The sequence below is a fragment of the Polychytrium aggregatum genome, assembly GCF_025602895.1.
Source record: "Polychytrium aggregatum strain JEL109 chromosome Unknown BJ171scaffold_5, whole genome shotgun sequence".
NCBI classification, from domain to species: domain Eukaryota; kingdom Fungi; phylum Chytridiomycota; class Chytridiomycetes; order Polychytriales; genus Polychytrium; species Polychytrium aggregatum.
In genome coordinates, this window is record NW_026516207.1 from 1,049,399 (window position 1) to 1,073,540 (window position 24,142).

Consider the following 24,142-nt stretch of genomic DNA (forward strand, 5'->3'; position numbering starts at 1 on the left):
CTGTCTGGCGTGTGCTCACCGCTACCGTCGTCGCAGTTGCTGGTTGCCCGCCACGGCTACATTCTCGCCGTCTTGCCGCAGTCGGTGCACACCTTCGAAGCCGATAGGGCGAACTACTATCTTGCTCAGCCCACATATGTCCTTGGCCTCGGCGCTTTTGCCTTCATGGCTGCATTTGGCATTCATGCACTGGAGGCAACGATCGGAGGCACAGCGGCACTGCTCCTGTTCTTCGCCGAGCCCCTTCGCCGATCGTTCACGCCCGTCAGGACCATCTTTGAAGGCCGACTGGTAAGTGCAATGCAGCAGAATTGGCTACCATGGCTAATTGCGATCACCTCGGTCGAGCAGGCGAATTGCATCTACCAGAAGCGGCACACTGTCTGCTCCTGTTTCCCTGACATGATGTCGCCCTCCGTGGCCTACCTTGCTCCGCAGCCATTCAAGGAATCGGATGTTTCCCTGTACTCAAGACTATCTTTCAGCTGGGCCAATGATCTGATCTCCTTGGCCAACATTCGCCAGCTCCAGCCTCTGGATGTCTGGGATCTCGACTCCTCCGACAAGACCGCCACACTGATTGCTCGCTTCCGGTTGATGAGGTATGAGCCGCTCGACCACACTCGCATCTGTAGGGATCCTTTGGCAACAGCGACAATGGTACTGTGATAATGCCACGGAGTCGCCCTGTTCCTACACTAACCACACCCGCTGCTCTCTGCTAGTACCAAAACCGAGTCGACAACATCTCGGCTGTTTCTGACGATCTGGAAGCCGCTGGGCCTCCAAATCGCGCTCACGCTCATGGCCGTCATCTTGACCTTCACCAACCCATTCTTTCTGAATCTGCTGCTGCGTTGGCTGCAGTGCCCTCACCAAGACAATCGAGAGGCGTGGATGTACCTGTTTGTGTGGTTTGGCTTCGGCGTCATCAAGAGAATATGCGACACCCAGCTCTTCTTCAGCTCGCGGCGAACCGGCACACGGATCAAGACGATTTTGATGCACCTCATCTACCAAAAATCCCTGCGACGACCGCTCTCCAGTCGCCCGGCCGAGAAGGACGGCGCGCCAAAGGATGCCTCGCTTGGCAAGATCGTTACCATCATGAGCAACGACACCGAGGCCGTTCGTGAGGTCGTGTGCTATCTCTATATCGTTGCCGAGCTTCCTCTCAAGATTGCAATCTCTGCCTATGCCTTGGTTCTCTTGGTGGGCAGTATGTCGGCCTTTGTTGGTCTGAGCACACTGCTGATCTGCATCCCGCTGTCGTCCTGGATCGGCCGCCGCATGAACAAGTCGCAGCAGCGACTCTCGAGCTTCACCGACAGCCGCGTCAACAAGACCAACGAGATGCTTCAGATCATCCGCATCATCAAGTATTTTGCCTGGGAGAGCTACTTTGTCGAAAAAATCAACCGTATCCGTGAAGACGAGCTCCGGTGTCGCTTTCGCCTGTGGCTCAACTACATGGCTCTTGGCACTCTGACACAGTCGACAGGATTGATCTGTGCCTTTGGCATCTTTGCGACTTTCTCCCTCCTCGGCAACACTCTGGACGCTGCCACGGCATTCACCACGTTGACTGTTTGCCAGCAGCTGACTTCCGACCTTTCCGCCGTCCCATGGCAAGTGATGCGCTTCACCAAGGGCGCCGTTGCCCTGGATCGCATCTATGGCTTCCTTGGCGAGACAGAGATCGATGAGCAAGCCGAGCCGGTGAGCTTGGGACCCGACAACAAGTCCTTTCGCGCCTCCAAACAGGCATCGTTCGTGCACTACGGCGGCCGCGACGATTCAGTTGCTAATCGCGATAACGGCGAGGGCGACAGGTCCTCGCTTCAGTTTGTACTGCGTGGACTTACGCTGGAACTTCCCATCGGCAAGCTCACTGCTGTCTGCGGCGCGACTGGCGCAGGAAAGACGTCCCTTGTGCTTTCTATTCTCGGCGAAATGAAGATCATTGCCGGAGAAGCCAGCTCGGTGCATCGCGTTGACCAACTCGGTCGCGGCTTCGACAGGGTTGCTTACGCCTCTCAAACGGCGTGGCTCATGAACGCCTCCATCCGCGACAACATTCTCTGCGGCGAAGAGTATGACGAGCGGCGCTACATCCAGGTGCTCGAAGCTTGCAGTCTGGTCAAAGATCTTCAGAACTTTGAAGAAGGCGATGCTACGGAGATTGGCGAACGCGGCATCAACCTCTCCGGTGGCCAGAAGCAGCGTGTCGCTCTGGCAAGAGCCTGCTACTCAACAGCCTCCCTTGTCATTCTCGACGATCCTCTCTCGGCCGTTGACGCACCCACTGCCCGACACCTGGTTCACTTCGCCATATGTGGGCTCTTGCAAGGGCGAACATGCATCTTGACGACCCACGCTATCGGACTCGTCGTCCCACAAGCGGATCATCTCATCGTTGTCAGCTTGGGCGAGATTCACAGTCAGGGCCCCCCGCAGCAGGTCTTGGCCTCGGCCGAGGCGCGTTTGTTGCTCGGAGTCGAAGGAGAAGACATCAAGGACGAAGGAGCGGATATTGAGCCCAAGCTTCCAGTCGACACCGAATCTGTGCTGCGATCCAAACCAATACGACAGCTCATCCAAGAAGAGAAGCGCGTTGTTGGTGCTGTGAGCAAGGCCGTCTACCACAGCTACTATAAGGCCGTCGGTGGACTGCCGTTCTTGCTGTTGGCACTCACGCTCATGCTCCTGGCGATCGGCACGGGGTTCTTGAACTCGTGGTGGCTGAAGCACTGGACTGACAGCAGCGTGCCGTCAAGCCAGATCGAGGGGCTTTGCAGCGCTGTCTCCAATACTAGCGTAATGGCCGCGTTTCCACTCAAGATTCAAACGGATGTATCCGTGGAGATAGATAGTGCCATCACCAGCAGCGACACAGCCGCGATAAACTCGGTCTACTACTTTCTTGGCATCTATGCCTTGCTGGGCTCAAGTGTGATCCTCGTCGAGTATCTCAACTTGCTACTGGAGCTTGTTGGATCGGTTCAAGCATCGAAGCGGCTGCACACACAACTCCTCGAGTCTGTACTCGGAGCGCCGCTGCGTTTCTTTGATACAACTCCGCTGGGACGGGTTCTCAACCGCTTCGCAAAGGAAATGGCCGATGCAGACAAGTACGTTCCAGCCTCGACATGAGCTTGATTGATCCGGAGTGAGATGTGGGGCGTGAGACATGAGACGAAAGAAGTGAGAGAGCTGCAATCAGGAAGGTTCTGATGCGTGTTTTATTCGGCTACAGCGACGTCATGGAAGCGATCCACAAGTTCTGCAACTGGATGTTCAAGGGTCTCTCGATCCTGGTGATTCTCTCCTCCATCGCCCCGTCATTCCTCCTGATGGTCATCCCTATCGGTAAGCCGACTTCCCTCTGCAATCGATGTTTTGTCAAAGCTCAAATGGACATTGTTGCGCTCAGCCCGCTGTGCCTGACCAATCCGCTGTCAAATAGCGTGTGTGTACGTCTACATGGCGCAGCGCTATCTGATATGTTCCAGAGATCTGAAACGCCTCGAGAGCACCTCGCGCAGCCCCATCTTTTCCCAATTCGCGGAAACACTCGAGTGAGTACCGGCTGGAGTGCCAATGACAGGATCTGTCAAGCCCTGTTGCTGTGATGAAACAGGCTGTTCTCCCCTACAGTTCTAACATCTCGTCGGCCCCATGGATCACAACTAAACAGCGGAATCGCAACTATCCGGGCCTACAGGCTTGAGGATCGCCTGGTCACAAACATATGGGAGATGTAAGTCTCTGTAACTGTGCCCTCATCTTGCATCGAGTACAGAGTTTGCAGCGATGTGTATCTAAGTCGCCAACTGCCTCCTTAGGTTCGACCAGAACAGTAGATGCTACTTTTACTTCCGGACGCTGAGTCGCTGGCTCAGCCTGCGGTCCGACATCATCTCAGCGCTCTTTGTCTTTTGCACCGGCGCCGTCATACTGATGGACAAGATCAGCACTGGCTGGGCCGGTCTGGGCCTGACGTATGCGATCGCGTTTACCGACACACTGCTGTGGACAATCCGATACCATGCCGAGATGGAGCGAGAGATCACCAGCATCGAGCGAATCGACGAATACGCCAACATCGAGCAGGAGGAATCGCGCGATCAAACGGCATATGTGGTACCCGATGCCTCAGTAAGTGTCGCAGTCCCATTTCGATCAAAGTCGCTGCCCCGCCGCCCGTCAATGGCGCTGCACTTACCGTCTCCGTTGTGCTTACAGTGGCCGAGCCGGGGTGAGATTGTGGCAGAAAATCTGTCGGTCAAGTACAGCAACGAACTGCCGGAAGTACTCCACTCCCTTTCGTTCGACATTCGACCTGGAGAAAAGATTGGCGTGGTTGGTCAAACAGGCGCCGGCAAGTCGACTCTCACGCTGGCATTTTTCCGCATCATACCCATGTCGCAAGGACGGATCATCATCGACGGAGTGGACGTCAGCAAGATCCGTCTGTGTGATCTGCGATCGCACATGACCATCATCCCACAGGACCCTGTTCTCTTTGCCGGAACTCTAAGGGCCAATCTTGATCCGCTGCAGCAACACGACGACGCAGGCATATGGATGGCGTTGAAGCGAGTCCATTTCGCCAACACACTGGGCGTGGCTCGATCGACTGACTCGGTGTACTCAACAGAGACGCTGTTGATTGAAGAGAGCGACGATAGTGCCCCTGCCGAGCCTCTGGGCCTTGCCAATCTCAGCCTGGATACACATGTGGCAGAAAACGGCTCCAACTTTTCGCAAGGACAGCGGCAGCTCCTATGTCTGGCCAGAGCGCTACTCCGAACACCAAAGATCCTCTTCCTAGACGAGGCCACCGCCAGCGTCGACAACCAGATGGACAGCCAGATTCAAACCACCATACGCGAGGAGTTCAAAGACACGACCTTGGTCTGCATTGCCCACCGGCTCAGGTGAGCGGTGCGTGCTTGGTTGGCATTTCGTCTGCGTGGGTCGTGGATGTGATGCCAAATTGCTCATGTCGACCTGACGAAGGCGCAAATGTTAACCTGTTTGACAATGGTCGATACAATCAACAGATCCGTGATCGACTACGATCGAATCCTGGTCCTCGACAAAGGCGCCATCGTGGAGTTTGACACACCCTGGAACCTGATCAACCGCGAGTCGGGGGTGTTCCGGAGAATGTGTGAGAACTCGTCCGAGTTCTCAGAGCTCCGACGCATCGCTGGCGAAAATCAAGCCATGTGTTGAGCCTATACTCTGTTCCGCTCTGCTGTGTTCTGTTTTGTTCAGCTCTGCTGTGTTCTGTTTTGTTCAGCTCTGCTGTGTTCTGTTTTGTTCAGCTCTGCTGTGTTCTGTTCTGCTCTCCGTTGGACTTGAGGAGCCATTGTCAGGACTTGCACTGCCTGAGCGGTGTGCCTCGTCACGAGTCCGGAGCCTTGCCTCCAATACACAGGTCCATACAGCGCAATAGACATCATCTTCAGCGTCTGTACCACGGCTGAATTGCATTCCTGCGTCGAATACCCCCATGTCCAATCCGATTTCGCCCAGTGCTCTCGGGTCGAGGCAGCACGGGCCGTGGGAACAGCTCCGCGCCACAGCGCCGCCCATTGGCCCGCGATTTGCATTTTTTCGGGGCTGCGCGCCAGTCAAATGAAAGCAATTAATTTGCCGCCCCAAGCCGCGTTGGTGCGCTCGCTCTTCGCGGCTCATCGCAGCCCGCGCCGAGAGACTTCCTTTTCGATATACCACCCACCTGCCCGCGGCTCTTGGTTTGCTTGGGATCTCCCCGGATACGCCGCTCTCTACCGACTGAACCATGACCTCCCACCGCGAAGGCATCTTTATCAAGGGTCTCTGGGTCGACAAGAGCCCTCTGCCCGAGGATATCCCCCATGTGGATGAAGTCGGCCTGACCTCGGCGCCCCTGGCCTCGATGTCGTTCTTCTTTGCGACGTTCTGCAAGGATTACTCTGAGGATTTCATGCTCTGCAAAAAGGACAACCCCGATCCAAAGGCCTGCCTAAAGGAGGGACGAAAGGTCACCCGCTGTGCCATCGATCTGTACGTTCTGTCCCGCGTTCCTCGCTATGCTTGACTCGGATGGTTGGTTTGTTGCCCGGTGCAAATCGTGGATGCAGCGCATCTGCGGCAACAGACCAGCGGCCAGCCGATCGAAACTTGAAGCGACTCGGCCGACGACGCGGTGTTCTTGGATTCTGAACGAGCATTCCCGACGTGTGCATCGGACGGAGCGGGCGCGAATCGATTGCCCAGCACCGATGGACCAGTACTGCATCCGCCGGACATTCGCTGGCTCCGCTGTCAAGCATATCGGGACTGAACACCACCACTCGACCTGGCTTAATGGATGGATGAGAGGGAGGATCTGCGAGACGGGTCGTGCGCACCCTCGACTAACCCAAGGCCGTGCCCTGCCTCGATGCACACAGGATCCAGAAGCTCAAGGATAACTGCGAGGAGACCTGGACCAAGCACTGGCAGTGCCTCGATATGAACAACCAGCACTTCTGGCAATGCCGAAAAGAAGAAGCCCAGCTCAACGACTGTGTCTTCAAGAAGCTGGTACGTCACTTGGATCGTTTGTGCATCGATGTGCTGCTGTCGTGGATGGATGTCAAGACAATGTCCTGTCGCTCGATATCCCCGCAGGTGGCAGATGGCCTGCATGTAGCAGCTTGCAAAGCTGACAGGTGGATTTTCTCCCGCCTCTCCCGGCCACTTTCGAATCTAGGGTTTGACAAAAACCATTCCTGAAACCCCCGAGGACCAGATCCCCATCCACCTCAAGCCCAACCCGCTGTTCAAGTAGACGTGCCGCAGTGTATTTTGAAATCGTGGGCACCCCGCAACTTCGAGAATACAGCCTAATCCGCGCAAAACAGCCTCTCCTCCGTTCGGGACACAGCGTCGCATATGTCTGATCGCTGGTCGCTTTGCGGCTCATGGATACGACAGCGCCGAATGCGTGCATCTTTCCTGCTGCTGCCGGCTGTCAAGAACGCAGACCCAGCGGATCTGTCGTCCCGTGCATTCCCCAGATCGCGTGCCATATGGCCCATTGACCAACACGCCATGGAAGTACTTTGTGGGCTATGTCAGTGTCATGGCTCTTCATCAGGCTCGAATAGTGATCAATCCCCCGGTGCGTCGGCTGGGAATCGCTGTAGGGCGGTGGGGCTGAACACTCTCGATCTTGGGTTTGGGTGCGCCAAGGTGCCGCCGATCGCAGCCCAGCATTGACGGTTTGCAGGGCTTGGTTGGGCCGTGTGGACTTCCTGCTGCCGGTCGGGATCATCAATCATCTGGCTCGCGGACCATTTGGGCCTCGCCCGCTGGCAGCTGGCTGGGGCATGGCCAGAATGCCCTCGATCAGTTGCTGCCACGGCGGGCCAGGCGTGGCGGCAGCATGCGGTCCCAGCCGTCCGCTGGCTGGCTGGCTTCCCGGCCTGCACCTCCATCACTCTCCCCCATCGCCCACCTCGACATTTGCTGCTGCAGCGCCAAGATCCAGTCAGTGTCATGAGCGACCAGCCCGCAAGCAGCCCCGTTGTGGCGATCTCACCGCCCAGTACGCCTTGCCAGCAGCGACCCTCGGTCGAGACCAAGCCCAAAGACTCCTGGGATATCCAGCCTGGCCCCAATGATGTTGCCAGGGTCCCGGAGCTGCCCCTTGAGTCTCCTCCCAGACAAGAGCCAACACCTGAAGCCGATCAGGTCCCAGTGGATCAGGAAGCGGATCAGGAAGCGCCCAGCACCACCGGAGCCTCGGTGGTACTCTCCACGACAGCCATCCTCGGCCAAACCGATGCTGTCGACGAGCCCAATGCCACGAGCAAGCTCAGCCAGGCACCCGAGGGAGCGCCAAGACCTGCCGAGGCAGAAGAAAAGTCTGTCGACGCTGATATTCTGCAGCAACCTCCTGTCCCCAAGAGCAACCAAAACCGGGTGCCCAAGTCGAGGATAGCCAAGCTCAAGCGCATCAACCAAGCCGCACAAACCTCCGATATCCGGCTCCTGCGCTCGCTGGCGTTGGGGCCGGGCGGCTTTCTGAACGATGGAATGCGCAAGCGTTGTTGGCCCATGATCCTCAAACAGCTTAGTGGCAAGGTGGAGCGGCCGTCGTCTTCAGGTGCGTTGAGGTCTTGATTGGCGCCAGCTGTGGATGCCTAGATATCCATGGCTGTAAGCCGAAGGATTGCCGGCGGCCAGCCAATGCACGGGTGTGGGGATACCGATACGATCGTTGATGATTGTGGCCTTGCAGCAGCTTAGTAACCTGTGCAGTGTCCCCGCTCCCCTGGATGCTTGCTTGCAGAATCCAGCACGAACCCGAGCCTGGACTCGGACTCAGACTCGGATTCGAACTTGGACTTGGACTCGGGACCTACGGAGGCGCCATTTGAACATCAAGTGTCCCTGGATGTGAGGCGTTCATTCACCAACCTCATTGAGGAGCAGGGCAGCAGCAACGCAGCCGTGCTGAAGATGGACCAGCGACGGTCTGGGCTCACAAATGTGATCTCAACGGTTCTGCGGGACCACCCGTACCTCAACTACTACCAGGGTATGTCCCTGCCCCACGCAATGCCGGATCGCTGATTACGCCTTGTTGCGCCTTAGGTCCTAATGCCATGGAACTGCGACTGACGGCCGACTGTCCTTCCCATTCGCCGCCCATCAGGATTCCATGATGTCTGTAGCACCCTCTTGCTCGTTTTGGGCGAACAAGCGGCGACTGAGGCCGCCGAGCGCATTGCTCTGTTCTGGCTCCGCGATTCCATGGAGACCAGTCTGGACGGTTGCATGAACCAACTGCAGCTGGTGCTACCGCTGCTGAGCCTCGTCGACAAAGAGCTATTCGAGTTCCTCAATTCGATTGAATACTTTTTGCCGTACTTTTGCCTTAGCTGGGTGCTAACGTGGTGCAGCCACGATGTCATTGGCTACGCCAAGGCCGCTCGGCTCTTTGATGCCTTTATTGTCTCCGATCCTCTGTTCCCGATCTATATCTCCATCGCCGTGATTGTTAACCGACGAGCACAGATCCTGGAACTCGAGCCCGATTACAGCATCGTTCATTCATACTTGACCAAGTTCCCCGAAGACATCGAGCTCGACGATGTGGTTGAAGAAGCCTGCAAGTACATCGAGCTCTACCCGCCTCGGGTGCTGCAGCAACGGTTCGCCATCAATCTAGGCAAGGCATCCTGCGTCAACTCGTTTCCCTACGACCTGCAGCGCTACCGCCAGGTGTCATCCCAGCCGCCTCATATTCTTATCAAGGCCCACCAGGACTTTATCGTCCAGCAGAAAGAGGCCGGCAAGTGGCCGCCGTATCTCATGATTACCTCAGCCACCACGACCCTGGCCCTAAGTGCAATCGTCGTCAGCATCCTGGCCGTGTATCTCAGCTATGGTGGCACCCATGATTTGTTCATGCCCTTTTGATCGAGGACATATACTGGTCGTCTGCAACCTGGGCTGTAGTTGTCACCGACGGGCTGGACTCGGGCTATTTGCATGAGTATGCGTTGACGTTTGAGGGGGCTGCTGCTTTCAGACCGGAAGCCAGAGCTGTTCTGAAGCCGGCGGCGATTGTACCGCTTGTATACTGATTGGCGTGTTGCCTCTACCTTCACTATTTTCATGTCTTTTCATTTCCTCTCTTGGGCAAGTTGTCCCAACCGCAAAGCACGCTATTTTTGCTGTGTTTCGATAGACTTTACTGGGAACGGGAGCGATCCTTGCCCTGTAGCACACACAAAGACTCGATCAATGACCTGATAGCTTCGTCGAGGTACCGGCTCAATATATCAGCGATCCGGCCGCACCAAACCCCAGATTATCGTCTGTTTCACCCTCATTTCATCAAAGCATTGCACCGCGCTTTAGTCATATGGTCCACCTCCCACCCAGGTTTACTCACTCGACTTGACTCTGGCGGGTCTCATGAAAGATGGTCACCGTCGGTCAGCCTCTCGTTCCATACCAACACCCTTCAGGACGGCTGCGTGATAGGGCTTTTACAGTCAATGGGAACAGTCACTTTCTGGCATCAGCGACACAAGTCTGCTGATCCGTAGGCTCCAGTGGGCTGGATGCGTATCCCTTCCCTTGCTTCCACGAGGCATTCCCAAAGGCAATCACCACTTCGGTCTCCTTGGCGCCTGGTCGACGACTCGCTTGCACATCTTGCTTGCACATCTCGTGGACAGTGCGCTGTCGCTTGCTGTGGAGATCGAGTCGCTTGAATCGCCGTCGCCGGGTCAGGCTGAAGTACAGCTGTTTCTCCAGCATGTCTCCATCGAACACATGGCGAATGTATTGCAGGAAGGAAGCCAACCCGGGGATCTTGGGACTTGGTGTGGTGTCCACTCATTGCTCTGGATCCACTTGGTCGCCTGGGTGGTGTCTTTCGCTTGCGGGGAGCCATCTGTGCGAGAAAATAGCGACGATGACTGGTTCTGTCCTTGGGCAAGAGTGAATATCCTCAAACCCAGCGCATTTTGGGCTGACAGTGATCCTGAGCAGTGACGTCCCTGATTCAGTTCCAGAAACGCATCACAGAATGCCAGTGCGAAAGTGCAGTGTTTGGTATAGGGTCATACCCAGCGCGCGATGGACTTGAGTGATAACATTCACCAGTGCTCGAAATCCGGGATGTCTCGTTTTTATTGGATTCTAGATTCTGCTGTGTTTGCGCAGACGCTCTGTCAGCGCTGCGTGGGAATCTCGCTGCTGAACGCTCTGGATTGCCGTGCGGCGGAGATGCCGATGGACGGCGGCAGCACTCGCTGCGTCCGCTCGATAGGTTCGATCTCACCCGCCTATGAAGCAACGCCAGCGATTCCGATTCGAGCCCTGGCTTTCAATATCGCTCCCATTTCATTCGACTCCACCAGCCCGGCCATTCGTGATGCAGAAACCACTGCGGGAGCCCTTTTCCAGCGGAGCTGCTCCAGCACCCGAGGCCACCCGAGCGAGCCGTCGCTCGGTGATGTCTTCGGACTTTGGCCTTTCGTCTGCAGCCGAGCTCCTTCCGCCTCCTTTTCACGACAGCGGGTACTTTGCGACTCGGCCCCGTCCTCCAAGCCCTGTCCCTTGGCGGCCGGTCCAGCGCAGATCCACCATCAACTCGTTCTTTTCCCAGTCATTGTCTCCAGCCGCAAGCGGCCCCCTCTCTGGAGAAAGCCGATCCTCTGTTCCCGGGTCCGAGCCTGACCTGGATTTGGATCTCCGAGATGTCACGCCAAACATGAAGGGCTCTGAAGGAATCCTGCGCCGGTCGTCGCTGACTGCAATTGGCGACTACAATGGAAGGCGCGGGAGAGTAGCGCGACCCAAGTGAGCCCAACCGGCACCGGCTGACTTCCACAGTCGCTCTCCGTTTGCATATCCATCAGGGTGTTTTTGCCCGATGCATGCTCAGCGCACGATATCGACCACACGCCCCCGGGTGCTTGTCTCTTCAGGAATCGTCAGTTCTGGAGCCATCCACGTCCATTGTATTCACCGTCGCTCATTTTGTTCACCTGCCTTTGATGCTGGATATGTTCGAGTATATTTCCATCAGTTTATTCATTCATCCGCTGCCGGGCAACCATACTGTCTCGTCATCGGATGACGTTCCCACGTTGGCCAATGTGTCGCCGCGGCCCACATGCCTTGAGCGGGGCAGTCCTTCGCAGGACTATCCCAATGTGGCCCACTATGCATCCAGAATCTCCTCCAGCCTCCTGCTCCCCCGGCCTACTCAGCACCTCCTGCGGCTCGCTGTACTGCTCCAGCCGATGCTCAGTTGCATCCAGCAGCAGCAGCCATAGCAACCGATCACGGGCGGGCCTGCTGCGCATGCGACCAGCACCTCGGCCGCCCTCGCCGAGAACGCAGCACCCTCTTCGATAGCAAACTTCCTCGCCTTGCGTTGCCCTTCTTCCCACCCAACCTCCCGAAGCGACCAGTCCAACACGGCTCCTGTGTATACCTCTGCTCCGGCCTTCTCTCTCTCTCTCTCTCTCTCTCTCTCTCTCTCTCAAGCTCTTTGCACAGTCCCCGCCCTGAGGAATATCCAAGGTTTGAATGCGCTGGTGCGGTGCGCTGCTTCCTGGTCGTTGGGGCTGTTCGTTGACGGTGCTCCTGGTACTTTTGGTTGTTTTGCTGTGTCTGGGGGCTCTGTCCGTCCCGTTCCGGGCTTCGTTGTAGTCGCCTACCAGTCAGTCTAGCTGCCTGCGGCTGGAAAGTCAGGGCAATTGCGTCCTCTAGCGCCAGCATCCTGCCGATCTGGTCGGCGACTTGCCCAGAGATCTGTGGATCTCGTTCGGTTCTCCTTGGTTGTTTGGTCGCTCCCTCATGGTGCACACCAGCACAGCGATGCAACAGCACGACCGAGATCGCTGGAGCGGACGAGTATGTGGGCCAACCAAGGGGCCTCTGTGCGTGTGCTGTAGGCCGCTCTTGCATCGATTCGCCTCCTGTTGGCTCTGGCGAACACTACTCCCGCTCTTGGCGATCGATCCTCTCCTGCTTGCTTCTCGGCTGCCACAGACGCACCATCGCTCGCAGCCAGGGCCCTGTTTGGTGCCTCGGTTCGTGTGCTTGTCCCGCTTCTGCGGCTGTCCTCGGCGAGCGAGTGTCATCCAACCGCATTCGCACTGCGTTGGTGGGGAGGGGAAGGGCGCAGGTGTGTGCTCGATCAGATCGGCTCGAAGCTCACCAATCTTGCCCTCCCCTCGCACTGGACTGAGCTGGACTGGCAGCGGGGACATCGACCGTCGCTGCTCAGCCCGATCGATCTTGTCGCCACCGCTGACTTGCCTTGGCGAGGGGACGAATTTCTTCCAAACCGGGTTGACCGCCGATCTGACCGTGTTTTTGTTCGTGCTCCTCAAGGTGTATGTATCATAGTTTTGCATTTCGACCAACACAACTAGCCATATCAAAGCTCCATCCGCAACGATCGCCACCACCACGAGGTTTGGGCTTTCTCCTCCGCCATCTGTTCGGCTGGCATTGCTGCTGGTTTTTGGCCTGCTCTGGACGTGTCCGCCACCCTGCGTCAGCATCGATCGGCCCGGGACAGCACGACGCAGCTCGCTTGCGCTTCTGGACAGCCTCGTCGATGCCGGGTGCTAATCCAACTTGCTCCAACCGTCTTTGCTCCAAACACTTTTTGCTCGCGGATTCTCGCGTCGACATCAGACTAGTAGCTTATGCATCCACGAAGCACATCCAAGAGAGAGGCCCTGTCCTTGGTACAAAGGGTAGGCCGTGCGTTGTTTTGCCAATTCGATTTGGCTTTGGCCGCTTTAGTCACGATGTGCTACGTCTTCTCTCTTCTCGGGGCATCCTGGTGGATCGGCTCTGTGTGGTTAGCTCTGCCTCAGATTGCTTGCCCGTCTTTGTCTTTGTCGTTGCCGCTTCCAACCAACCGCGATTGACTCTACCTTCCAGGTCGTGAGATCGGCCCTGGCCGACACCGAGCTCTCGGACACCTCGTCAGGACGCTCCTCGCCGTTGCTTGACGGGCAAAGAACTCAGCCCAGTCCCAATGTACGACGGTCAAGAGCCAGCTGCGACGACTATCCATTAGGGCGGCATCCAGAATCCAGCGAGCCATTTGCGGGCCAGAGCCAGAGCCAGATCCAGACCCAGACTCAGACCCAGACCCGAAACACGGAAGCACAGTCACCCGAGGACTCTCCAGCAACCTCGTTGCGGCCTCCAGCGCTGCAAAAGTCAGCGCCTCCGCGCTCTGTGAGCGTAGGCGACGAGCCCACAGCGTCGACCTCAGCATCGCCAGCCGATACAAACCCTGCTCGCCCGCCTCCGCCCGAGCGGCGGCCGGCAACGCCGGCAACCGATCCAGCCCGCCTGCTTGGAAATGCACTCAAGCAAGTAGAGAGCTGCCATCGCCCGGAGCAACAAAACTCTGCGCTGCTCATGACCGTTGCGCCAGCGGCCGAGTCGGAGAGGCTAGCAGACGGCCCTGCGGCCTCAGGGTCGATACGAAGGACCTCGATCTCTCGCAACGCGACGGGATCCTCTCCTCTCTCCAGCGAGGGGAGTCCGTGGCAGGATCTCAACTCGAAGCGGCCGCACTTCCAACATTCGTATCCAAGAGTTCTCGTTCATGCCAATGGCCCGGTTCCAGTCGCCGTTGCAGACAACTCGGCGCTCGCTCCGCTCTCGCTGTCGGCCTCGGGGTCCGTGTCCTCGGGGCGAGGTCGCTCGAAACGCAAGTCGATCGACTTTACAACAAAGATGCAAGCGTTTGGATCGTCCTCCACCTCTGCTGACGACAGGGGCTCGGACGTACACTCAACCGACAGCCGGTCGCGAGAACCGTACGTTTCCCGCAACGACAGCTACCGAGAGCCTCTTCATCCCGATGGGGTCTCGGCCGCGCCGCCGCATCGTAAGAATCGCAAGTCCAAGAGTCGCGCCAAGAGTCGCTCGGGGTCGTCAGGGCACCAAACACCCACTCATCAGCTGAACGATGGCGACTACGACGACTCGGGTGCTCCGTTCCATTCCGAGTCCATCGGAGAAAACGACGACGACAACGAAAACGACAATGACAACGACAACGATAACGACAATGACAATGACGACGGCGCTCGGTCCCACTCAGCTCTGGGAGATTCCCCAGGATCGCTTGACATCGGAACCCTCAGGCAGTCGCTCGAAGACATTTACTCGCGCGAGGAGCTGCCCAGCGAGGAGCTTGAGGAAGATGCCGAGGCCCAGCGCGGGACCAAAGTGCATCGGCGCCGTTCAAGTCGACGGGGCCGGCCCTCGGAGGACTTTGACAATAGTCCAAATGGCACATCGCCCCAAGCCGATATCTCGGACCTTGGCTGGGACGATGGCCACACCCAAATATCGGTAGGATCCCATTCAAACGACGCTGTGCTCCTCCAGACGATTGTATCTCAAAATGAACGCATCCTGACGATGGACCGCGAACTCGACAAGACCCAGGACCAGCTCGAGGAAGCCAACGGCCTGGTAGCCGAGCTTTCGGGCAAGCTCCACCGACAGACCGCCGAGTTCAATCGCATCAAGACGAATCTGGACGAGATGCGCACTCGCCATGCACACAAGTTTTCGCACCAAGAAGAGCAGATCCGGAAACTTCTCGAAGAAAACGAGGAGCTCAGTGACGAAGCCCGGCGGCTCCGGATGCAGGAAAGCCATGGCGGCGGTGGTGACAGTCGGTCGTCGTCGGTGGACACTGCTGGACGCGACACTCAACAGCGCAAGCTCGAGCGCCTCAATGAGGATCTGAAGAAACAGATTGAGAAGCGCGATCTGGAGCTGCGGGAGGTTGCAAGCGACATGCAAGTCCTTGCCGAGCACCTCAACACCGTCTCGCTAGAGCTTGACTCTCTCAAGTCCGAAAACGTCCGCCTGACGCGGGAGCTGGAGGTGACGGAGGAAACCAGCAGGGACCAGGCAACCAGGCTCGAGGAACTAGAGGAGCAAGTCAAGGAGCTCAAGTCCAACGAAGGAGAGCTGATGGCGCATGTTTCCGAGCTCGATGCGGCCCTCGAGGAAAGCCTCGGTGAAAAGCTCGAGATTGAAGAGGAGCTCGCACATCTGCGGACGCGCTGCCGGCTCCTGGAAGATGAGCAGCGCCAGGCGACCCGCAGCCGAGAGATTCTCATCTCCGAGAAGAACCAACTGCAAGCCCGCCTCTTCCAGTCCCGGCAGCCGCTTGCGGAGCTCAAGGTGATTGCACAAGCACGCCGAATGCGTCTGGACGACGGTGCTCGACTCCCCAGCAGTCAAGATCCGGCTCGGCCCACACCGACGATCAGCGCCAGCAACACTCCTGTGGCCGAGCGAATGACACCTGTCGCCAGCTTTCCTCTGGGCCTTCCTGGCGCCGCACTGCCCGGGTTTAGTGCTGTCGCTCATAACGGGTCGTTGGTCGGTCCATCGTTGGTCAGCGCCTCGTCGGTCAACATATCTTTGCCCAATTCTGCCTTGGCCACGACTTCCATTGCGGGCACGGCTCCCGGCGCTGGCCCGATAGGTGCTGGCTCGGCTCTCGCCCTCCCGTCAACCCCGACAGCCCGCTCGACACGATCGCAGTCGCCCGAAGAGGGACGCAAGACACGACCGACGACTCCGGAGCCGTCTTCGCGACCCCTCGAGGAAGCCCTGGTCGAGAACGGCAAGCTCCGAAGCGAGCTGGATCGGTTCCGAAAGATGAACAAGGAGCTCTTCATTGTGCGGCAACGGATGAGCCAGCTGCTGCTCGAAGACCGCGAGGAGCTGGCAACGCAGCTACCCATCTCCGAGGACAAGAGGGCCAGAGCCAAGCAGCTCCTGCAAGAGTTCCAGGAATGCATCTGCGAGCCAAACTAGAGGGTCGATGACGATTTCCGCTCTATGGCATGTGAGGGAAGAAGGGGAAGCCAGCGCCCGCGCTGTTGGTCGCAGCGCATCCTGTTTTGTTATTATTCTTTCCCTCCATATATTTTCTCTCTCTCTCTCCCTCTCTCTCCCTCCTCTTTTTTCTCTATCGAGCCCGAGTGGAATTTTGTGCATACTGTGAAAAGATATTCAAAGAAACCTCCTCTCCTTCTCCCTCTCCCTCTCCCCCTTCCTGCAATTGCCACTGCAGCTGTGGCCTTTCTCAGAGCGAAATACAGCCATCTTGCAAGGACGCAATGGATACCTTGAGGATCCGATGTCAAAGGACGTTGAAGGGAGTTGAAGCAGCCCTGACCAGAGACAGAAAACAGGATAGAAATCGGTCAGCCGGAGCGGAGAGCGATACGATCGAGGCCCCAATGGATCATCGCGGTATTATCAGTGGACACTGGTTTGTCTTTGGCCCCGCCCTCCCGACAGCTGCCCGGACATCAAATCAGTTTCCTCGGGTTCTTTCTTCCTGGACACACTCCCACCCCCTCTGGCCATCCAAGAACCGCCGGTTTCTCGACCGCACGAACCCGACGGCTCCAGCTCCCGCCTTTCCCCTCTCCATTTGCACGCCCAAACATGATCGCATGATGTCAGAATCAAGGAGGAGGCTCGTTGACTCTCCCCCTCCTAACGCCTTCAACCTCCCAAGCCCGGAAGAGTCATCGTCTCGCTGCAGTGGTATGCAGCAAGCCAGACAGACACGAACATCCTGAGCAAGGAAGGGAGGGATGAGAGGGGAGAGAGCACGGCGAGGGGTCTCGACTCGCTGTGCCTGCATCGAGCTCGATCCCGATTCATCCGGATTATGGACAAACACAAGTGGCCAAAGAGGCCACAGAAGCGAGCTGCGATCATGAATCAAAGGCGGCATTGAGGAAGCAAGGCAGATGCAGGAGGAAGGGAGGCGCAGGAGATCGCAGATCTTGGAGAGCGGAGAAGGGGGCGTGTGGTGACGGATGGGACGCATCTGCCACATCAGAAGTATCTGTCGGGATGTCATCATGCGGTGTCGGGGTGGGTGCTGTCGGGATCGGTCGCTCGGAAGAGGTCGCTCGGATGAGCTCGGATTGTGGCTACGATGTGGTTGGAGAGACTCACCTGTTGTCATGCGACAGTTAGATCAGCCCGATGCCTCGAGCGGGGGGGGGAAGCAGGTCTTGTCTTGCGAACTCTAGCCAGGGGCGCTCGTCGAGCATTGTTGTATTGCAATCGGCCCAGATCGCGGCTGGGCGATGGAACCAAGTCAGGGAAGAAAGGGGGAAAAACGACAACAGCAAGAAACGCGAAAGGAGATTGACGACCAGCCAGATCTCGCCCCACACACAGCCTCACAATTCCGAGATTGCCACCGGCGGCAGCGGCGGCTTACACCAGCGCAACGGAACTGCGATGGCTCTCGGTATCGGTGTCCCGACCCCGGCCGATCATCTCGTATCCGGGCTCGGCCGAGGGTGTGTTGCCGAATGAGACGGTGTATGAGGGCCGTCCGTCTGGCTTGGCGCCGAACAGGCCTCGCCCGCCCTGCTTGCTGCTCTTGTCGCTGTTGACGGACTGGTACTCCACATCGTGGTCGTGGTCGTGGTCGGCAGCCTTTCTTTGGCGCTGGGACCGACCAAAGGGCGAGAGCTCCGTAAAGACCCGCAGGATGGCAAACACAATGGCGCCCAGCAGCTTCATCGAGCTGATGCCGGCGATTGTAGAGAGCAGGATCAGGAAGAACAGATCCGAGGAGGTGTTGATGGAGATGGCAAAGAGCAGTCCGTTGCTGGCGATATAGATCAGCATCAGCCATGTGCGGAAGCCCTTGTACTCGTCCTCTTGGCTCAGAACGACCTTTTGCTTAGCCTCCTTTGGGGCATTCTGCTTATCGACGAGCTCGCGGATGATGTCGGCGTAGCGGGCAGAGACATCCTCGGCATTGCTGCCGATGGACACATCAGCCACGATCTTGCCGTCGACTGTCTTGGTCGAAGCCTGAGGAAGGGCTTCTGCCTTGGAATCACCCCTAGCGATGCAAAATCACCGAGCCCAGACAGTGAGTCAGAGCGGCTAATGTGTGATCAACGTCCCACACCGAGAGCGACGCAGAAACGAGAGCAAGCCCAGCCTCAAGAGGGCAGCGGCGAGGTCGTCTGGCGGCGGGCCCAGACGACGATTAATGAGTACATACTTGGTTCCCCACGACACGTCGTGGAGGTTGGAGAGGGCATAGACCGTCAGGACATTGATGAACGAGGGCAGGAGCAAAAGATCTGCAGATGGGTGCGCCGTCAGTGAGGTGTGGCTTCGTTGTCGATACCATGGCGCTGTGCTGGGCTCGAGCTGATGCCGTTTCACTCCCGATCAAGCCGGCGCATTCGAAATCACGGGCACGGCGAAGCACAGTCGGGCTATGAGTACGTACACTGAATCAAGCATGTAAACATGTGGGCGACATCGCCTTGAATGATGCTGCCCACCAAGAAGACGCCAAAGGTCGAGGCCAGCGTGGCAATGTAGGTGTAGCTCTGGAACTGGGACTTTTGCAGGTTGTCGTAGACCCGGTCGCTGTAGACTTCACGGATGCGCTCAAGGACCGCGCCGAGGAGGAGCTCGCCCGTATCCGAGGTCGAGTTCCAGGACTGGGTGACTTGGCCAAAGTGCTGGAAGAACTGGTCGTAGTCGCTGCGGGTTTGGTTGTACGAAAAGACGTTCAGGCCCGTCACCTTGACGACCAGCAAGACAATCATGGCTGCGCCAATGACACCAAAGCCCATCATGACGTATTTGTAGACCCGATGGAAGGCTTGGGGCCGGTTGCCAAACGAGACGATAAAGAGCGAGACCAGGACCACCGGGTACGAGAGGGCGGCAACATTGATGATGACTGAGATGATCTTCTTTTGGATGCTGGGCAGCGTGGTGTCGGTCGACATATCGAGCAGCTGCTGGAGCTGCTGGAACAAGAAGAAGAACGTGGTCGCGAAGTTGCCTGCGGTATCGGGTGCCAAGATCTTGGTCAGTAGAACTGTCATTGGCCAAGGTCGAGGGAGCGAACAGCTTGTCTGGAGGGTGGCCGATCTGAGGAGACGGCCACGATAGCAGGACCTACCGAGGATAAACCACGAAAAGATCTGGTTGATGACGTTGTAAAAGAACTGGATGGTGAAGGCGATTTTACGGGCAAAGCTGTGCTTTGTCTGCCACATCCTCGAGATGTGAGCCATGGCATAGAAGCCAGCAAACATACTGCCGTTCAGCCAGCGACGGCGCTGCGACAGAAACTCTGGGACAGAGTCTGGGACATCGGTGTCGGCATGGGCTTTGCGGACATAGTGGAGAGTCCACCGCGAGTCCTTCTTGGAGACCAGCTCGAAACACAGGATACGATCCTCAGCGAGATAGAGGTTTGCCGAGAAGAGCGAGTTGTCTCGAGCCTGTCCAACGCGAGCCTCGCCCTGTGGTGGTGAATGACACGGCGGGTCAGCGATCGCTGCAGGATAGCTGAGAGCCAGTGAGCATCAAATGTGTATCTACGGGTCATGGACACGCCAATGCCTGCACACAACGAGCGGCAATCACAGCGGATTGCAATGGTCGGCATGGTGAGATACTTGCCTCGAAATACTTGGCAAGCGGACCGACGCCCGGGCCGGTGTTTTGAAGGGCCGAGAAGCGGTAGGCAGAAAAGGCGCCGGGCAAGACCGAAATGTATCCAAAGACACTCTCAAGTGCTGCGAGGATGACCGAGCAAACGTCAGTGGGGGAGGACGCAAGCCAGCAGAGTGCCGAGGTGAAGGACACATGTCGATGAGGACAGCCATCGCCTCGAGTGTACATCTGGGGTCATCGGTTCCATGGAGCGGATGCAACGGATGCAACGGATGCAACGGATGCAACGGATACAAAGCAACCAGACGAGTGTGAACTAACGCAGGGCCACAAACCAAACAGAATCAAAGCCTACATTTATCCAGAATGTTGGAGATTTTGTACTCAAAGTTTTGACTGGCAACGAGGGGGTTGCACAGGTTCTTGAAGTAGTCGATACCAGAGCCGAGATCGGCACGGATTTCACCACAGGCACCGGCAATCTGGTCGTTGCGGAAGAAGGCCTTCCAGAGGTTGTAGAGCGACCCGGCATCAGGCTTTGTGCCGACATCGAGGAGCTGTGTGGTGTGTAGAGTGGGAGGAGAGGCAGCATTGATTAGGTTGATCGCAGAGATGACCCACATTGGCAACTTGAGGGAGGAGAGTCTCGCCGATCGGCTGGATACTCACGACGCAAACTTCTGGGTTGAGCGTGGAGGCAAAGGCATTGAAGAACCATCGATGCGAGTTGATCTTCTTGGCGTTCTTCTCCTTCATACAGAAGATGGTCTGGATCGGAGGAATGCCCTCGGCGGCGCCCCAAAAGCGCAGCTTTTCGTCGAGGACCCGTTGGGCCGTGTACTCGTAGATATCTGTGTGTGTGAGTGTGCGTGGGGGGGGGTGCAGGGTCAGGCAATAGCGGTCAGCGATGCGGTGCAGCGACCAGGACCAGGATTCCTCTTAGCACCATCCTCGTGTCCCAGTGTTCATCATGCATCTTGATCGTGAACATGCAAAGCCAGGGCAGGGATCGAAAGCAAGCGCTGAAACGAAGCGTACGAGCCTGGACTTCCTTGTCGTCAACTTTGGACTGGGCCAAGCTGTCCTGGTAAACGCCCATGGTCTCGAGAACCTTCAGGACACCGTCATTGACCTTTGTGCGGCCATCAGCGACTGCAATGGAGATATAGCCGAAGGAAGTAATACCAGTACAGTGGGCAAGCCAAGGGTGAAGATCCAAGGCGAAGAGCCAGGGTGAGGGTGATTAGCATGTCTCTACAACGACGAAGGATCATCCAACAGGGGCTATAGCATCCGCAGATGAGCCTGTCGCCACTCCAGGCTTATTTCTGCGCTATCTACGGAACAGATCAGGGCGGCTCAATGGTGATGGTGATGGTGATGGTGATGGTGATGGTGATGGTGATGGTGATGGTGATGGTGATGGTGATGGTGATGGTGATGGTGATGGTGATGGTGATGGTGGCGATGGTGATGAATGTGGCAAATGCAGGTTCACGGGGCCAACTCACCGATACAGACGGCAACTTTCTTCCACGAGTCTCTCGACCAGCCATATTTCTCTTTCTGGCAAAGATACTTGATATTCTGGGCCAGGGCAAACATGGTCCGATTGAAGAGGAACTGGATAGATGGATGGCGGTTAGCAGAGACTGGGCTGGCGGCGCACACAGGCACCGAAATAACGGGATGGGAGATCTGATGACAGAGTGCAGCGGGCGGATCCGAAGGAGGGAAGCTGGCACCGCCAGACAAAACGTTTTACCTCGTCCTCGTTGTACATGGTGACGACGACAAAGATCTCAATGTCTCGGGCGAGCTTCTTGATGCGGAGGTTGTATCCCTTTGCGGTGTATTCGTCTGGGTCGCAGGTGCATGCAGTGTATTGGGTGGTGACAAACTCCTCGCCGCTGGGGTATTCGGCGCCATCCAGGATCTCCTGAGCGACAGGGGTGCGGATGACAAAGTTGCCGGAGGACGGGAGCTTGCAGGTCTGCTGCTTGCGGGGGGTGGCCCTGGTCAAGGTCCGCTGCAGCGTCTTGGGCTCGCTGGACATGGCTGTGGTGGGGTTGGAACGGGGCGGGCCTGGATGCCGACGGAGATGGATCGATCAGCGGAAGGGAGAGAGAGGGCGTTGCAGTCCACGGACCGGTGCTGGATGGTGGGAGGCGACTGCTGGGTCGGGGCTGGCGCGGGTATGCGGATGGTCACGGAGCGACGAAAGGATGGAAACCAAGCCCAGCAGAGACCGGGAGAAAGCTGCCGCGGGCTCATATCGCCGGTCTGGTCGGAGGGGCCGGACGCGGAGAGCCAGATCAGGGTGGCGGTGGTCCACGCCGCCAGCCACACACAAGGGAACGCCCTTGGTGGGCTCCTCGCCCCCGGCCTTGAGCGGCAGGCTCGGCTGGAGCGCTGTGGGGCTTGTCCATGGAATGAGATGCGAGATGCGGTGCAGGGCGGATATGTTACGTGCAGAGTGCTGCATGCGACGAGACGGAGGCAAGTATCCGATGTTGTGGCGTGGTGGAAATGCGACGGCCGGCACTGTGTGGTCGGCTGCTGGGTGCAAAAGAATGTCAAAGTTGCACGGCTGAGCGATTCTCCCTGCGTGCTGCCGTTTCGCTGTCTCAGAGTCGATAGCGCTCTATGTTTCCGCACGACTCGACACCTTGGCCGACATATGCCTTGGTCTCATCTGTAACCCTCATCCGGGATTCTCTCCTTGGTCTCATTCACGACCCTCTCGAGCAACTCCACCCCTTTTGACAAGGGCCTGCTGGCAAGCACCGCCACCGCATCACCGCCTCGGCTGCCAGCCCGTCGCCTTTCCATTTCACCGAGGCGTCCTGCCCTCTTCGGCTCTGTCCTGTTCTGCTCTCCATCATCCACCGCTCGCAACGTCCTCGACACCCGCTCCCCATCGCAGCAGTCCATCACCGCTCCCATGAAATCTTCTCTCGGCTTCGTCCTTCTCTCGATCGCCTTGATCGCCGCAGGCACTGCTCGGGCCACCACCTCGGGGGTTTGGCTCAACACCGACGACATCTACAACGAGCTGATCCCGACGGATCCTGTTCCGGCTCCGCTCTACTGCCTGCGCGACAACTGTCTCTCGATCGGTGGTGTGGTCGACCAGATCTTCAACTCATGCAACGCTACCATCATGACCCAGCTCTCGGCATCGACCCCGCCCGATATAACCAAGCTCAAGCTCATGGTCTCGGACTGCATCTGCGGCTCGGATGAGAACGCCCGCCTCTACATTGTTGCGATGTGGCAAGCCTGCGTCATCTGCCAGAACAGCCTCAATACCACGGCCCTCGGCCAGAATCTGTTCACGACCGCCTGCCAATGCCAGTCCCCTCCGCCGATCGATTTTTTCCTTGACCCACTGACCAGCAGGAAGTGCAACACTATTAACCCGGCTTACAACAGCAACAGCCGTCGGCGCCCAACCGGCCCGCCTGCGCCTGCCCCGCCTTCATCCAACACCACCAACACCAACACCAACTCGACCAGCAAGGCGGCAGCGCCGGGGACCACGTCCTCTGCAGCACCGTCCAGCACGAGCCCGGGCATTGTCATCAACAACCCGTCGTCAACGACCTCTATTGCGCCGTCATCTTCGTCGTTCCTCGGATCTCTGCTGTGGTAGCGACGAGAGTCTACAAGCAGTGTGTTCTGAACCGCGGCGCCGCATGCTCAATATGTCCAATACAACGCCTGACCATCCTCGCTATTGCGCACTCTGAGATCCCAATGGTGTCGCATGTGCCTGACGAAGGATATCGTCCACGCGAAGGACCTCGCCGATCGTTGGTTGTTTGGGAGCCCGCTTTTGCTCCTCCACCCGGATTCTCGCAAGGCCGGTGCCCGCACCAGAGGCGACTCGAGGATGCGGCGACGGCGGGAGACCTGGCTGGACAAGCCGGACAAATTGGAGCGACCGCTGGACAGCTTTCATTGGCTGGGTGTGTCGGGGAGACCGAGCGGCAGCAGCAGCGAGCCAACAGAGGCTCGTTTCCAGCGCATCTCCAGCAAGGGTCTGGTTTTCATGGAACTTGATGAATCAAGCATCCAGATCAAGCACTCCGATCGA

The 24,142-nt window shown here is 57.6% G+C and overlaps 6 protein-coding genes across 6 annotated transcripts; 5 read left to right on the top strand and 1 right to left on the bottom strand.

Annotated features, from left to right (window-relative positions):
* Positions 1-405: 405 nt before the first annotated feature.
* Positions 406-5,241, top strand: BJ171DRAFT_420016 (P-loop containing nucleoside triphosphate hydrolase protein; the record flags this gene model as incomplete). Its single annotated transcript, XM_053107416.1, has 8 exons — positions 406-602; positions 726-3,131; positions 3,257-3,369; positions 3,467-3,578; positions 3,698-3,760; positions 3,846-4,158; positions 4,246-4,940; positions 5,067-5,241. 8 exons carry the CDS (start codon positions 406-408, stop codon positions 5,239-5,241), a joined length of 4,074 nt encoding a protein of 1,357 aa, XP_052970442.1.
* Positions 5,242-5,703: 462 nt separating this feature from the next.
* On the top strand, positions 5,704-7,110 carry BJ171DRAFT_491101 (uncharacterized protein). Its single transcript, XM_053109699.1, has 3 exons — positions 5,704-6,057; positions 6,447-6,579; positions 6,749-7,110. The coding sequence occupies exons 1-3, from the start codon at positions 5,813-5,815 to the stop codon at positions 6,824-6,826; spliced, it is 456 nt and encodes a 151-aa protein (XP_052970443.1). The 5' UTR covers positions 5,704-5,812; the 3' UTR covers positions 6,827-7,110.
* Positions 7,111-7,312: 202 nt separating this feature from the next.
* BJ171DRAFT_455656 (rab-GTPase-TBC domain-containing protein) lies at positions 7,313-9,855 on the top strand. The gene is made up of 3 exons (XM_053108289.1): positions 7,313-8,146; positions 8,333-8,581; positions 8,699-9,855. The coding sequence occupies exons 1-3, from the start codon at positions 7,537-7,539 to the stop codon at positions 9,463-9,465; spliced, it is 1,626 nt and encodes a 541-aa protein (XP_052970444.1). The 5' UTR covers positions 7,313-7,536; the 3' UTR covers positions 9,466-9,855.
* Positions 9,856-13,126: 3,271 nt separating this feature from the next.
* Positions 13,127-16,542, top strand: BJ171DRAFT_238905 (uncharacterized protein). The gene is made up of 2 exons (XM_053106616.1): positions 13,127-13,277; positions 13,468-16,542. The coding sequence occupies exons 1-2, from the start codon at positions 13,227-13,229 to the stop codon at positions 16,387-16,389; spliced, it is 2,973 nt and encodes a 990-aa protein (XP_052970445.1). The 5' UTR covers positions 13,127-13,226; the 3' UTR covers positions 16,390-16,542.
* A 1,146-nt stretch (positions 16,543-17,688) lies between these two features.
* On the bottom strand, positions 17,689-22,277 carry BJ171DRAFT_491115 (glycosyltransferase family 2 protein). Its single transcript, XM_053109700.1, has 10 exons — positions 21,809-22,277; positions 21,555-21,666; positions 21,082-21,195; positions 20,713-20,894; positions 20,399-20,600; positions 20,050-20,165; positions 19,544-19,889; positions 18,857-19,423; positions 18,623-18,704; positions 17,689-18,457 (listed from the first exon to the last, which is right to left on the bottom strand). Exons 1-10 carry the CDS (start codon positions 22,097-22,099, stop codon positions 17,818-17,820), a joined length of 2,652 nt encoding a protein of 883 aa, XP_052970446.1. The 5' UTR covers positions 22,100-22,277; the 3' UTR covers positions 17,689-17,817.
* Positions 22,278-22,911: 634 nt separating this feature from the next.
* On the top strand, positions 22,912-24,103 carry BJ171DRAFT_491116 (uncharacterized protein). Its single transcript, XM_053109701.1, has one exon. It carries the CDS (start codon positions 22,988-22,990, stop codon positions 23,696-23,698), a length of 711 nt encoding a protein of 236 aa, XP_052970447.1. The 5' UTR covers positions 22,912-22,987; the 3' UTR covers positions 23,699-24,103.
* Positions 24,104-24,142: the final 39 nt, after the last annotated feature.

Coding starts and splice junctions, on each gene's coding strand:
- BJ171DRAFT_238905 (XM_053106616.1), top strand. CDS start 13,227: ATGCATCCACGAAGCACATCCAAGAGAGAGGCCCTGTCCTTGGTACAA. Junction 13,278..13,467: donor CCCTGTCCTTGGTACAAAGG/GTAGGCCGTGCG, acceptor TCTACCTTCCAG/GTCGTGAGATCGGCCCTGGC.
- BJ171DRAFT_491101 (XM_053109699.1), top strand. CDS start 5,813: ATGACCTCCCACCGCGAAGGCATCTTTATCAAGGGTCTCTGGGTCGAC. Junction 6,058..6,446: donor ACCCGCTGTGCCATCGATCT/GTACGTTCTGTC, acceptor CGATGCACACAG/GATCCAGAAGCTCAAGGATA. Junction 6,580..6,748: donor ACTGTGTCTTCAAGAAGCTG/GTACGTCACTTG, acceptor TTTCGAATCTAG/GGTTTGACAAAAACCATTCC.
- BJ171DRAFT_491116 (XM_053109701.1), top strand. CDS start 22,988: ATGAAATCTTCTCTCGGCTTCGTCCTTCTCTCGATCGCCTTGATCGCC.
- BJ171DRAFT_455656 (XM_053108289.1), top strand. CDS start 7,537: ATGAGCGACCAGCCCGCAAGCAGCCCCGTTGTGGCGATCTCACCGCCC. Junction 8,147..8,332: donor GGAGCGGCCGTCGTCTTCAG/GTGCGTTGAGGT, acceptor GCTTGCTTGCAG/AATCCAGCACGAACCCGAGC. Junction 8,582..8,698: donor GTACCTCAACTACTACCAGG/GTATGTCCCTGC, acceptor GCCGCCCATCAG/GATTCCATGATGTCTGTAGC.
- BJ171DRAFT_491115 (XM_053109700.1), bottom strand. CDS start 22,099: ATGTCCAGCGAGCCCAAGACGCTGCAGCGGACCTTGACCAGGGCCACC. Junction 21,196..21,554: donor GAAAGTTGCCGTCTGTATCG/GTGAGTTGGCCC, acceptor TCTCCATTGCAG/TCGCTGATGGCCGCACAAAG. Junction 19,424..19,543: donor CTTTTCGTGGTTTATCCTCG/GTAGGTCCTGCT, acceptor CCGATACCGCAG/GCAACTTCGCGACCACGTTC.